At 42.0% G+C, this 14249-nt stretch overlaps 1 protein-coding gene across 5 annotated transcripts in view; it reads left to right on the top strand.

Annotated features, from left to right (window-relative positions):
• The window catches only part of dlg3 (discs, large homolog 3 (Drosophila)), a 496785-nt gene that overhangs the window by 303044 nt on the left and 179492 nt on the right, over positions 1-14249 (top strand). For all 5 annotated transcript variants that reach the window (XM_080187527.1, XM_080187526.1, XM_080187525.1 and 2 more), the window contains one exon: positions 4173-4223. In XM_080187527.1, the coding sequence (XP_080043653.1) occupies positions 4173-4223 (51 nt within the window). The remainder of the gene's footprint in view (positions 1-4172; positions 4224-14249) is intronic.

Consider the following 14249-nt stretch of genomic DNA (forward strand, 5'->3'; position numbering starts at 1 on the left):
AACTATCCCTACAATCACCTACTACTTTTAAAATTTGCCCTGAGTGATGGAATTTTTTTCTTTCCATGAATTCTGCCAATTAATACTTTTTCCTGAAATACTCCCAATCAGCAAAGAGCACTAACACATAATATTAAGGGCAGACTGTCCCCCACATCCCTTTAAGTTTAGACGTAATTTCCAATTCCACCCTGTATACATGGAAATCATTTTCCTCACACATGAAATCTTTCAGTATTTCTGTAACCTGGCTTTGAACATTCCTTCTGGTAAGGTCACACCGACAGCTAATACTGGTGCTCTCTTTCCATGAGTGCAAAATTTGTCTTGCCCTAAAGCATTTACAGCATTTTTCCTAGTTCCCATTTCTGCAATAGGTCTTCCATGTACATTGACTTTGTGTGCCCGACCTGATTACAATGAAAACATTTAAACTTTCTTATATCACTTCCACCTTCCTTTCTAGCCTGAGGTGAATTTGTTTTGGGATCTCCAACTTTCTCTTCTCTTCCTTGACTAGGTGCCTTCCTTCCACATTCCCATTTTCTGTCCTTCTCAAACTTATAAGGGTGACAAAAGAAAAAGATTTTGGTCTATGGGCCAACTCATAATCATCTGCTATCTGCACTGCCTAGTGCTCTGCCTAGCTGTTTTAATCCTCTGTTCTTCCACGTGAGTTCTTAATACTGAGGAAATTGAATCTTTAAATTCTTCCAGAGCATTGCTTCTCTAAGAACTTCATTTGTTATCCCTATTTTTAAAGCCCTCATCCACCTGTCAAAATTACTTTATTTGGCTCTCTCAAAGAAAGGTTATTGGAGGCAAATGAGTTCAGCTCCGACATCACTGTAAGCATTCTTCCCCAAGATAGTAGCATAAGCTCAGCCACTGTTTCATCAGTGATTTTCCCTTCATCAAAAAGTCAGATTGTGGATATTCACTGGTCATTGCAGTGTTCAGTACAATTCACTGCTCCTTGATACTGAAGCAGTCCATGTCCAAATGCAGCAAGATCGGAACAATATCCAGGCCTGGATAATAAACAGTAAGTAATATTCAGACCACACAAGTGCCAGATAAAGACCATCTCTGACAAGAGAATCTAATGATCTCCCCTTGACATTCAACAGCAATACCATCCCTGAATATTCCACCATCAGTATCCTGTGGGTTACAATTAACCAGAAACTGAACTGGGCACACCAGATAAATGCTATGGTGACAAGAATAGGTCTGAGGCTTGGAAATCTGCAGTGAGTAACTCACCTCCTATTCAACTTCTCGAAGGCACAAATCATGAGTGTGTTGGAATATTCTCCCCTACCTGAATGAATGCAGCCCCAAAAACACTGAAGTAACTTGACACCATCCAGGACAAAACATTCACTCCCTCTACCACCAAGGCACAGTGGCAACAGTTTGTAGCATATTCAAGATGCACTGCAACAACTCACCAAGGGTTCTTTGACAGCATCTTCCAAACCATAACCTCTACTGCCCAAGAAGATACAGAGGCCGAAATTTTCTGGCCGTTCACACCAGTCTAATCTTCCAATCCCAACACCCCTGCCACAGGTTTCACAGTGGAAAGGGGTGCATTCAATAAGAAGATCAGAAGATTCTACCACTGGCCAACGCAGGTCGGTTTTGCTGCCGTGAAACACGTGGCATGTTGCACAGAAAATCCCACCTATAGGAACATAACCTTGCAAGTTGCTCTGCAAGCTGCACACCATACTGTCACTGTACCAAAATCCTCAAATTCCCTTTGTAACAGCACTGTAGGGGTACCTACACCAGATGGTCTGCCGTAGTTCAGACTAGGTGGTTTTTTTTTGTGATGTTGATCAAGGGCTAAATACTGGCCAAGACATCATGGGTAAGTGCTCTGCTCTTCAAAATCGTGCTATTTGCATCCAACCAAGTAGGCTGACAGGGTCTCGGTTTAATATCCCATCCAAAAGGTGACACATTAGACAGTGCAATGCTCTCTCGGTAATGCAGTGAATCACCCTTGATTTTTGTTTTTAACTCTTGAAGTCAAAATGAACCCAAAACTTTGTAACTTAGAAGCGAGAGTGCTACCAAGTCAGCCACAGCTGATTCTGTACTGAAGCAGTGCACATGCACTGCAAGGATTCCTCTATAGTCTTTCCCTGGCTCTGCAATGCCTCAGGAATCTCCAACATTTGGAAACTCATCTGTCTCTGATGTTCCTCGTTTATGACACCTGAAGTCCATTTTCATTCCCCAACAAAGTATCAATGCATCTGTCTTCTGTTCTCAAAAGGGGCTCTCCTCCTCTGGCTCATTGGTGATTGGAACTCACCCTTTGTTCCCCATTCAACTGAGGAGTCTGCTCTAGTGGAAAGTGCTGGCTATGTGAAATCAACCAGCAATGGGACAGTTAAATCCATGTCCTTCACATGAAGATAGACCAATAAGATGACTCTGTGCTTCACAAGCACAACTTGCCACAATGGCACCCTCACATGTCCAGTGCCGTCATCTTCATCAATGTCAGCTTGTTCATGTCAACCTCACTACTCACCCATATAAGGCCTCTCATCAGAATTGTGATCTCTCTTTTCTGGCAGGATAAGGTGGGAATGGTGTCAGAGCAACCAGCTCTCCTTCACCTATTCCAGCATCATATTGACAAGGACTATTACACTCCTCATTGATGTCCCCCTTCTTACTTATGTTTCATAAGTGAGGGGACTGACTTCTCAGTGATTTAGCTGGCCACTTTTTCTGACAATGTTAGGACCATCCTTCATCACCAGGCAATGGCTATTAGTTAACTTGGCCATGTAGGATTTAAAAGCTAAATCCAATCTGTCCTTCCTAAATTTCTGCATATACACTTTTTCCAGCAGCATATCAATCAGGAGTATCAATGCTGGCTAACATATTTATCTCCTGAATCCTGCAATATTGAGGTGGTAATTCAACATGGACTAGTACTCAAGCCTGAGATCTTTCTGGGCTGGAAAGCTCAATGGTTCAGTACAATACTCTTTACCCACTTGTTCACTTGGATATGTTCTAAACATATTTTATGGGTGCAATCTTACCACCTTGTCCTGCTGGTTGATTGGCGAGGTGAGCTGGTAAGATAGGGCGAGAGGTGAAAAATTGGGATCGTGCCCGGCTTTTTGCCCCTCATAATTTTAATGGCACTGATTTGGCAGAGAAATCAGCATTGCGCCCAGAAAAGATGCAAAACTGATTTAAATATTAATTGTTAGGGAGATTGATCAGTGGGTGCTGATCAGGGTGGTGGTGGGGGGTGGAATGCTGTAGGGGTGGCGATCGGGGGTTTGGGGGAACTCTGCTGGGGTGGTGATCATGGGGACAGGAGGAGATGTCTAGGTTGGAGTTGGGGTGGCAGAGGAGAAACCAGCACAGGGAGCGCTTGGCAGTGCGTCCTGATGTCCAGTACACTGGGAGATCAGGGCACTTGCACAATGGTGCCCCAAAAGCTCAACAGCCAGCTTCATCTGCAAGCTAAAGCTCCATGCTCCCCATTGGAAATAATCACATACTGGCACTTTTTTTTGACTAATTGCCCCAAGATTGCAGCTGAGTCTCGCTGAAAAAATCGTTATGATTGTCTCCCGTTTTCACGTTCATTTGACCCTCAGTTTTTTTCATAAAATTACGTCCTAAATGTTTGTTTGCTGTGAGGTAACTATATAAGTACTAAGTTAAGGACGGTCTTTCTTTTAGATTATGGTCCAGAAATTAAGAGGAAACTCTTAATTTGTGGAATAAATACAGTTCGTCCCTCTGCGCAAAACAGACATTTAGTAAAAAAAACAGGTTTTGGTAATGTGTTCCTTATTCTTGTCAGATCAGCCACATGTGGACAAGCATATTTCCCTGCTTCAAATTATACCTTCAAGGTTTATATATAACTGTAAGATTCAACACTGCCCTGTATTTGAAATTTTATTTGCCAAATCTCTATCACTGGACAGATTGCAAAGTATCTCCTTTGAGGAAATATTCATTCTCAGTAGCTTTTTAACAGTGCTTTTGAACTGATCAGGAAGTTCATATTACATGCAATGCTTGTTTTTAAGAAACATGATGTTAGTGAATACATAAAACTATATGCAATTCAGGATATTTGAAATAATGAATTTCCATGTTGATTTATTTCCTAGGCTAATGGAAGTGATGGAATGTACAAATATGAAGAAATAATCCTGGAGCGTGTGAGTAGTAAAGTTTGTCTGTCCATGTTATTGTGTAATTGTGTAATCCAATAGGATTATTAATAGTAGTATTTTATCCACAGGAGTTGTTTTTTTAAAACCTATCCATCTGGCAGAAATCAGGCAGATAGACAGTTAAAAATAAGAAGATCCCAGCCACTTCTGATTTTAAATGCAGGGCTTTTCAGGCAGATACAGCACCAATCCTCCTGTTTACTGGCAACTAGCTGCTCAATCTTTGCCTACCAGCAATCTCTCTGGAATCTCTTGATGCCTATTCTGGAGGGAACCATTTAAATGAGGCGAAAGGATTAAAATACTATGATAATCAGCATGTGTGTTTCACTAGCAACCCCACTCCAGTTTAAAAGCAATCCCTCAGTTTCAGTAGCCTATTTACTGATTGTTTGCATAGCATATATCCCTGTATCAGAGAATCATCCTAGACCAAGAATATCATTATATTTAATGGGAATTATGAAAGCTGATACTGTCTGGTGCAGAGCTCTGCTCTGATATATGATCAATAGCCAACTATTTTGGCCCTGGATCAGCTTAGTTCATTATTGGTTCTCCAGTAAATGAAAGCATACGAGTTTTAGGATATAGTGACCATTAATGCATGCCTCTATTGATTGATAGGAGCATATTACTGGTTCTGAGATATAATCAATATAACTCGTGAATTCACTTACCGGCCTATTGATTTTGAAAAGGGAAGCAAACCCTTTGGCCCCTCTTTCATCATGTACCCAAAGGAAAGTAATGATAGTCTAGAGGGGACAAGACCTATTGTTACATTCTTAAAGGTCAGAATTTAGCAGCAAACATGACTAAATTCTGGACTCCTCCCTCTGGTGATTAATATTCAGAGAATGTTCTCACATCTGGGTATATGCTGCAGATTTACAATTTTGTCAATGAAAATTGAAGCAGACCCCTGAGGTGGATTCACACTGCATCTTTTAAAATTGTCTAAAAGCCTTTACATCTGGAATCACTCACCTGGAGCGATTAATGGAATAATTTCCAAGATTCAGGGGAATGTTACATCTCAGAAAGGGCCGTCATGTCTTTAATACAATTACAATGGAGAGGCAGAAGCATCAGCTGTACTTATTATATTTCTCTACTGTCCTTCATATCATGACTCCCCATACACTTACAATAGTTAATTAATAATTAATTAATTAATTTCAGCACAGTTCGATATTAAATGTTACCCAGAGTGACTTCCACATCATGAGTGGACTCGTGGAGTTGTAGGCTAGAATTTTACTGCTCACCCACCATGCGAATTGGAGTGGGCAAAGGGTGGACAATGGGAAAGTCCATTGACCTCAGGCAGAATTTTATGGTTTGTAGACAAGTAAAATTCCACCCATAGAGTCATTGAAGTATACAGCAAAGAAAAGGGCCCTTTGGCCTATCGCATCTGCGCCAGCAGCCTTGGCATTGCAAGTGCACATCTAAATACTTCTTATATGTTATGGGGGTCTCTAACTCCACCATCCTTTCAGGCAGTGAATTCCAGACTGTCAGCATCCTCTGGATGAAAAAGGTTATTCTCACCCCTCTAAACCGCCTGCCTCTTACCTTAATTTATGCACCCTAGTCAATGATCCCTCCACCAAGCAGTAACGTTTCTTCCTGCCTACTCTATCTATACCGCTCATAACTTTATGCATCTGAATCATGTCCCCCCACCACCCCTCCCACCCTTTCAGTGTCTTCTGCTCCAAGGAAAAGAACTTCAGTCTATTCCATCTCTCTTCATGACTAAAATCTCTTCAGCCCAGGCAATATCCTGGTAAATCTCTGCACTCTTTCCAATGCTAACACGTCCCTCCCCTGATGTGGATTCCAGAACTGGACACAATACCTGAGCTGTGATCTAACAAATGTTTTATGCAGTTCCAGCATAATCTCCCTGCTCTTAAACTCTATGCCTTGGCTCAGAAAGGCAAGTGTACTATATGCTTTCATAGGTGCTTAATCCATCTAAGCCTGCTACCTTAAAGGATTGTACATGCACATCAAGGTCACTGTGATCCTTGGTGCTTCTCAGGGTCCCGCCGTTCATCACATATTCTCTTGCCTTGTTTGTCCTACTCAAGTGCATCCTGCATATTTATCCAGATTGAATTCCACTTGCCACTGATGAGCCCATCTGACCAGTCCATATTTAAAGACTGCTTGTAAGAAACTAATAGTTCAGCCGGCTGAAGGAAAGATGAGTGTTGAACTGAAAAGTAATGAAGCAAATTGGTTTTGAAAAATAGGTAAAAGAACATTATTATTTGAATACTGAGTGATAAACATGTACCTTCAAGTACTAGAGAAACATCATTACATATAAGACCTGAAAAATTTCAGAACTTTTTCACCAATTGCTATTTGAGCAATTAAATATTTGCATTCTTTGCAATTCTGATCATTCATTTTCCATCATGTATGTAGTACAAGTGCTTATTTATTGTGCTAGTTGTATTAAACAAGAAAGGAGGTGAAATTCAATTTCAGCTGAGCAACAAAAAGAAAAACCAGACTGGATGTATACACAACAGATGGCCAAATTCACCACTTCCTGTGTTTGCTCCCCACAGACATGTTCCAGACAGTGTATAGGCCCTTCAATCAAGCAGCAAGAAATTTCATGCATATTCAAATTCGGGGTCCATTGACATTATGCAGACCACAACTAAATTTTAACTGGCAACAGTGATTTCGACTAGGATGCTACCAGGACTTGATGGATTGAGTAATAAGAAGAGGCTAGGACTTTTTTGTTTGGGGCGTCGGAGACTGAGGGGTGATCTTCTAGAGGTCCATAAAATAATGAGGGGCACAGATCAGCTAGATAGTCAATATCTTTTCCCAAAGGTATGGGAATCTAAAACTAGAGGGCATAAGTTTAGGGTGAGAGGGGAGAGATAGAAAAGTGTCCAAAGGGGCAATTTTTTTCTAACAGAGGGTGGTGAGTGTCTAGAACAAACAGCCAGAGGAAGTAGTAGAGGTGGGTATAATTTTGTCTTTTGAAAAACATTTAGACAGTAACATGGGTAAGATGGGTATAGAGGAATATGGGCCAAATGTGGGCAATTGGGATTAGCTTAGAGGTTTAAAAGAAAAGGTGGCATGCACAAGTTGGGCCTAAGGGCCTATTTCCATGCTGTAAACCTCTATGACTCTATCTACATCCTCCTTTAATCTAAGGCTATCCTCACTATTGACCACCCCACCAATTTTCATATCATCCAAAATCTTACTGTTCAACCCTCCTAGATTCAAGTCTAAATCATTTACCTAAACCACAAACAACCAGGGCCCCAAAATTGATCCCTGCAAGACCTCACTGGACGCAGATCTTCAGTCAGGAAAACACCCTTCAACCGTCACCTTTCTCTTCCTGCCATTCAGCCAACTTTGGATCTAGTTTGTCAAATTTTCTGACAACTCTTGCCATCTCTATCAGTCTCCCATATGGGACCTTATCAAAAGCTTTGCTAAAGTCCAAGTAAACTACATCATGCTTTGGCCTCATCCAAACACATGGTCATCTCTTCAAACTATTCAGTCAGGGTGATCAGACAAGACCTCCCCTTAATAAAACCATGCTGACTGTTTTTGATTAATCTCTGCAAATTAATTTTGTTTCTCTCAGTTGCTTTCAATAGTTTCCACACCAATTAGGTGAGACTGACTGGCCTGCAGTTTCCTGGTTTATTCCTTCTTCCCTTCTTGAATAATGAGGCAGAAGTTTCCCAGGCCTTTGAAGGTGGGTTTGGGACAAAGCAAGGTTAGAAAGTCCTGAAAAATGACACTGGGTAAGGATCATGATGTCACCCTCTTCCAGATTTCCCCAGTTCAATATGGAAGCTGAGGAGGAACTCCCATGGTTCTGTCGGATAAGCAATTAACAGCTTGTTGAGGTTTCTCTGAAAACAATTATGTGGTTCTTCAGCCCTGAATCTCCTATTCCCAGCCATAAGACCTGATTGCCTACTTGTCAGCAACTCACAGCATCACTGAGACAAATGCATGTCAGGAAGTACATTTTAGTAAAACTGATAAGCTGGGAAAGCCTTAGGTCAATAAGACCTAAGCCATAGCCATTGAAAGACTGCTGTGCAAAGCACTTCTCGCAGGTGCATTTTTACTGCTTGACAGGCAATTGCTAACTTCTTGGAAGGCACTTTACCTGTCTAGCACTTCATTCACCTTCAGATGCACTTCCCTGGTGCCAGCATTCAACATAGCTTGAAAGTATCTGCTGCAATTTCACCTTTCATGTCTGATGAAGGTCAAGAGCAGAGACTACATGAGCACAACAGCTCCAGCAGCAGCAGCAACAACTCCATCAGCAGCACAAGTTGCCTTCTCGTAAGCTACATGTCCCTCTAAAAGGCAGATTGGATGACATTTCTGAGTACCAGCGTCTCAGTAAGTTCAGGCTGTCATATCAGGTTGCTTTTGACACTGTGGCCTTCTGGAACAAAACCTCCTTCCCAGTGCACTTGGAGAGCATGTATTGTCACTAGTTGACAAGGTGCCTATCACTGCTGGAGAGGAAGTACAAAAGTGTGAGTGCTTGTGTGGAGGAAGACTGTGAAGTTTGGGCGAGAGAGGCCAACAGGCTGAGGATGAGTGTGAGTTTTGGCTCCTCAGAAAGGGATATGAGATGCCTGCAGAGGTCATGAATGCAACTGTAAGATGTGTTATCCCAAAGAGTACTGTGCAGGAGAGTGCTATGCGAGTCAGAATATGGGACTTGGCACCTGAAATTGCTATTCCACCTACCTTCCATGCCCTTCCTAAATCCTCTCTGAGTTAGTATGATCACAATTCTGCTGTTGATTTCTTTGGCAATTTACTTGCACACCTGTACGTTGGAGAGGTTGTCCTCTTCCCTCCCATCCTTGGGATAGATTACCTTACTGCAGCCCCTCAGATCTGTTAGAAAGACCTCTGTGCAAGAAAAAAATACTCAAGTCTGCCATTCCTGTGGCTTCTAAAGCCTGTTGGTGAGTTTTTATGGAACATGTTGTGAACCTTATAATTAGAAATCCTTCCTTTACCAGATGGATACATCTACCTACCCTCCCTCCCTAATCTTTCAGAGAGCCTGAGGTGGGATTTTAATTGGTTTGCTTTAATAAGTAGCAACTGTTGGGCCTGGAGTCAGATTCCAAACTCAAAAATTATCCCTTCATCGTGCCAGAGATTAAGCTTATAAGATTTCACCCATAGTTTTGGAAGTATAGCTTCCTTTCTCAGATTCTCAGTGGTGAAATGCATCATTCCTAATTAAAGCATGTTATGGTTCAGGTCAGAAACTCCAAAGTGTTTTATGGAGCCCACCTGGATCATAAGTTTTGCATCTTGCATATGGCTAGGATAAGCATGATATATTTCACTTCAGGTATGATTCAAATGACCTCCAACAGATTGACATTCTGGATGGACTTACCCACATTGAAATTCCAAAGCCCCTGAATCACCCAACCTCCCTCCCTTCAGGTGAGGTGAGACAGGAGCAGTAAAGGAGCACCCACGGCTCTATCAGCACAGAATACCTGGGGTGCAGAGAAGACACCCATAAAAGAGCTGCCATAAAGGAGATGTTTAAAGGGACAAATTAAAAGGAAAAGGTTATTGGTGACTCAGACATGGGTGGGGAGAAGTACGGGGAAGACTCGGTGGGGACAAGGGAAACCCAGTTGGGGGCGTGGATAGAGAGACTCAGTTGGGGCGTGGGTGAGAGAAACCCAGTTGGGTGGTGAAGGCGAAGGAGACTCGGTGGGGAGGGCAAGGGAGGTCCATTGAGGGGGGAGGCGCCCAGTGGTAGGGAGGGATTTTGAACAAAGTGAAGGTGGGGGGAGGTGTTCAGGGGGTGTCTGACCAGGAGAGTGCTCAGACCAGGCGAGGAAAAGGGAACATACCGGGAGAGAGGATGAGTGGTGTTGGACCAGGAGAGAGTAGGACAGGGGGTCAGTCCAGGAAGAGGGTGTGGGGGGGATCAAACCAGGAAGTGGGGGGCGGGTCAGATTGGGAAAGAAGCAAGAGGGTGGTTTGAAAGGGTGGCATCAATGGGGAGGGCTGTCCAGTGACAGGTGATTGATAGGGATGGAGTGGGGTTTGATTGGGGAGGTTAGGAGTGGGGATAGTGTGGACGTTTCCCTTTGGGGGGATCATGAATGTGCAGGTTGTCTTGTGCGGAGTAAATTACCCAGCTTTTCATCATCTTAACCCTTGTGTTCCCACAAAGACCAGGCTATCAAATTCAACAGTGCCCAATTCAACTTATTTTATCATGCCTTATGCATATTCTCATAGCATACCATGTATAACAGTAGTCATGGTATTCAGCCAAAAAAAATTCAATTACGTTATCATTCTCATTCATTTTACAGTGCCTCAAATCTGTCCATCCTGTCTCCAGTCACCCTATGATACACCAGTTGGTATGGTTCCAGGGACAGGAACCAAAGTTCTAGTTATCTACAGATACTAGAAATACCTAGAAAGTAGTCAAAAGAAAATGAGGCCTCTCTCACTGCATTAAAATACTTTCACTGGAAATGCATTCTCTGGGAAAGGCCCAGGAAATCTGAGAATGACAAATTTGAATGTGATGTAAGAGGTCTGTCAGAGGCTTTTTTGTCTATTGTGTACCTGGAGAACACCTATATGGACATTTACATGAAGTATGGAGGGGAAATTGAGTTTGGCAAGACTGAGGAATCAAGTATAATGTCAAGTCCAGCTGGTTTGTTTCAAGCAATATACTCATTTCTAATATCTCTGTTTTCCTTTCCTAATCACATGTAAAACAAATCGAACTTCTATGTCTCGTTAACCTCCAGTACAAAGATGTGCGGGGTTAGGTTGATTGGCCATGCTAAGAAATTGCCCCTTAGTGTCCAGGGATGAGTAGGTTAGAGGGATTAGTGGGTATGATATGGGGGTAGGGCCTGGGTGGGATTGTGTTTGGTGCAGACCCGATGGGCCGAAGGGCCTCTTTCTGCACTGTACGGTGCTATGATTCATAACAGATTTTGAATCCATATACTTTTAAAGATATAAACTGATCTGGAATTTATTAATATCCTTGGAGTTTTTTCACATAGCCAGCATTACTTGCTTTGAATCTTGCTTGAGGCATGTTAATTTTCTAATTTCTTTTCATTTGAACAGGGGGTGTGGGCGTAATTGGCTAGGGCAACATTTGTTGCCCATCCCTAATTGTCCTTGTACTTGCTGGGTGATTTCATGGGACATTTAAAGAAATGACAGGGTGGCAGATTTCCTTCCGTAAAGGACATTTGTGAACCAGATGGTTTTTATGACAATCGACAATGGTTTCGCAATCATTGCTGAACTTTTAATTCCAGATTTTTTAAAAATTCAGTTCAAATTTCATCATTTGCCATGGTGGAATTTGAACCCACATCCTATAGCATTACCCTGATTCTCTGGAGGACAAGTCCCCTCAACTGATCAACTGAGCCAGTGGGCTGACGAATGGCAGGTGGAGTTTAATTTAGATAAATGCGAGGTGATGCAGTTTGGTAGATTGATACAGGGCAGGACTTACTCAGATAATGGTGGAGCGCTGGGGAGAGTTACAGAACAAAGAGATCTCGGGATACATGTTCATAGCTCCTTGAAAGTGGAGTCACAGGTGGACAGAGTGGTGAAGAAGGCATTCAGCATGCTTGGTTTCATTGATCAGAACATTGAATACAGGAGTTGGGACATCTTGTTGCAGTTGTACAAGATATTGGTAAGGCCACACATGGAATACTATGTGCAATTCTGGTCACCCTGTTATAGAAAGGATATTATTAAGCTATAAAGAGTGCAGAAAAGATTTACTAAGATGCTACTGGGACTTGATAGATTGAGTTATAAGGAGAGACATTCCCTTATTAGATCTTTGTACCCTTAGAGTCCACAAAAAGATTAGCCATGATCTTATTGAATGGCAGAGCAAGCTCGAAGGGCCAGATCACAGATCATAGATATCCTACTGTGCAGAAAGAGGCCATTTGGCCCATCAAGTTTGCACTGACCACAATCCCACCCAGGCCCTACGCCCATATCCCTACATATTTACTCACTAATCCTTCTAATGTATACATCTCAGAACACTAAGGGGCAGTTTAGCATGGTCAATCAACCTAACCCACACGTCTTTGGACTGTGGGAGGAAACTGGAGCACCTGGAGAAAACCCACACAGGCACGAGGAGAATATGCAAACTCCGCACAGGCAGTGACCCAAGCCAAGAATCGAACCCAGGTCACTGAAGCTATGAAGCAGCAGTGCTAACCACTGTGCTACCATGCCCAGATGGCCTAGTCCTGCTCCTAGTTCTTATGTTCTTAACCATAAGATAGAATATAGGCAATAAATTGATCAAAAGAAGTCAGATATGTCATGTGGTCTTATTGCAAATATTCCAATGGTACAAAATCTAATAAGGGAATGTTGAAATTTCTTCTGATTTCATGATTATCATATGGTTAGAGGACTGAGGAACATTGAAAGTGTATGAAGGATACACCTGGGTGATGTTTATCAAACATGCGGAATGTTCGGCGTCTCAGCCAAGAATGCATAGTGAAGTTAGGCTGAGAGCCCAGAAATCCATTAATCTGTTGAAACACCTGAGTCCAAGGGCCAATATAGCATGATTGAAAAGTGTGGCTTTGTGATCTGTGCTGCCAATTACACAAGATAAAAGGGTTTCAAACACTTGGCACTATTGATATTTTAAAGGGTCTGAATGATTGACACTTTTATTGAGCTGGAATAAATTCTTTTCAAGAAACTAGAAATTTAACAATAATATTTTAAAGCCTTTTTACACATCCTACTCCCCCCATAATGTTCATGGCTTCTGTACAGTGCACAATGGGTGAATGGGTATTCAAGTGCCATACCTTGCCATGGGAGCATGAGGGACCATAGAGGATGAGTAGGGACATGTCTTGGCATGAGGAGGACATTTTGAACTTACCTTTTAAATGGTTCCCTCATGCAGACTATAGTTCTGAACCCTCATGCAGACTACAGTTCTTTGGAAAGCTGGCTTGACTCCATGAAATTTACAGAGGACTAGAACATGTCTATCCCCGCAATGAATCTGGCCAGATCAGGAGTTCAGCATTCTGCTCGTGATATGCAACAGCCTACCCTTATAAGGCACTCCCAAATATCAGAAATCCCAGGAATGCAGTTAGAATTCCTCAAATTGGGGCTCACCCAACATTTTTAAAGGTTTCCCAAGACAACCTGTGATAATCCAATATTCTTGTTTCCTTTTCCCTTTGCAGCTCAGTTTCTCTTCTAGTTAGGATCTGCCTGACAAAATACAAGTTAAATTTAAATGTACAGATTCCCTTACAATATTGTGGTGGCACTGTACAAAACAATAAAGGTCCGCAGCTATGACAGAACGAGAGCTTATTTTTACAGAAAGTGAGTGAACAACTTCTGAGGCTGCATGTATGAAAATAATATATGAAGACGTTTAAATATAAAGAAGTACTTCTGCTGCATTGTACATAGAAGTGTCCTTGAATCAGTGGCAATCGATGAGTCAAAAGTTTGCTTCTCAAAGTCCTCTCATGCATAAGCTATTTGTCTGGTTGCAGTGTGGTTACTGGTATAAGAGTTGCAGTTTGTGTTGATTCTGTCACCCTTCACTTTAACCTGCAGTTCTTTGAAATCAATGCTGTTGCTTAGTGTAACAGCTTCAATAGTGTATCAACAGGTGCTCAGCAGATACTTGCTCAGGCACCCCTAAAACTGACCGCTGCAGAGATCACTGAAAGGGCTCAGAACAGTTTGTGAGTAGCAGAATAATAATAAATTATTATTATACTTTCTTTGTACGAAGAAAACCAAGACACTCTCATTTATATTTCTAACAAATGAAGATTGTGTAACCAGTTTAAAACATCTGTTTTTATGTATCCATTGACTTTTTCCAGAGTAGATTTTAATTAAATCATGTTT

Source organism: Carcharhinus amblyrhynchos, chromosome 4 (assembly GCF_965287045.1).
Source record: "Carcharhinus amblyrhynchos chromosome 4, sCarAmb.v2.hapA, whole genome shotgun sequence".
NCBI lineage: Eukaryota > Metazoa > Chordata > Chondrichthyes > Carcharhiniformes > Carcharhinidae > Carcharhinus > Carcharhinus amblyrhynchos.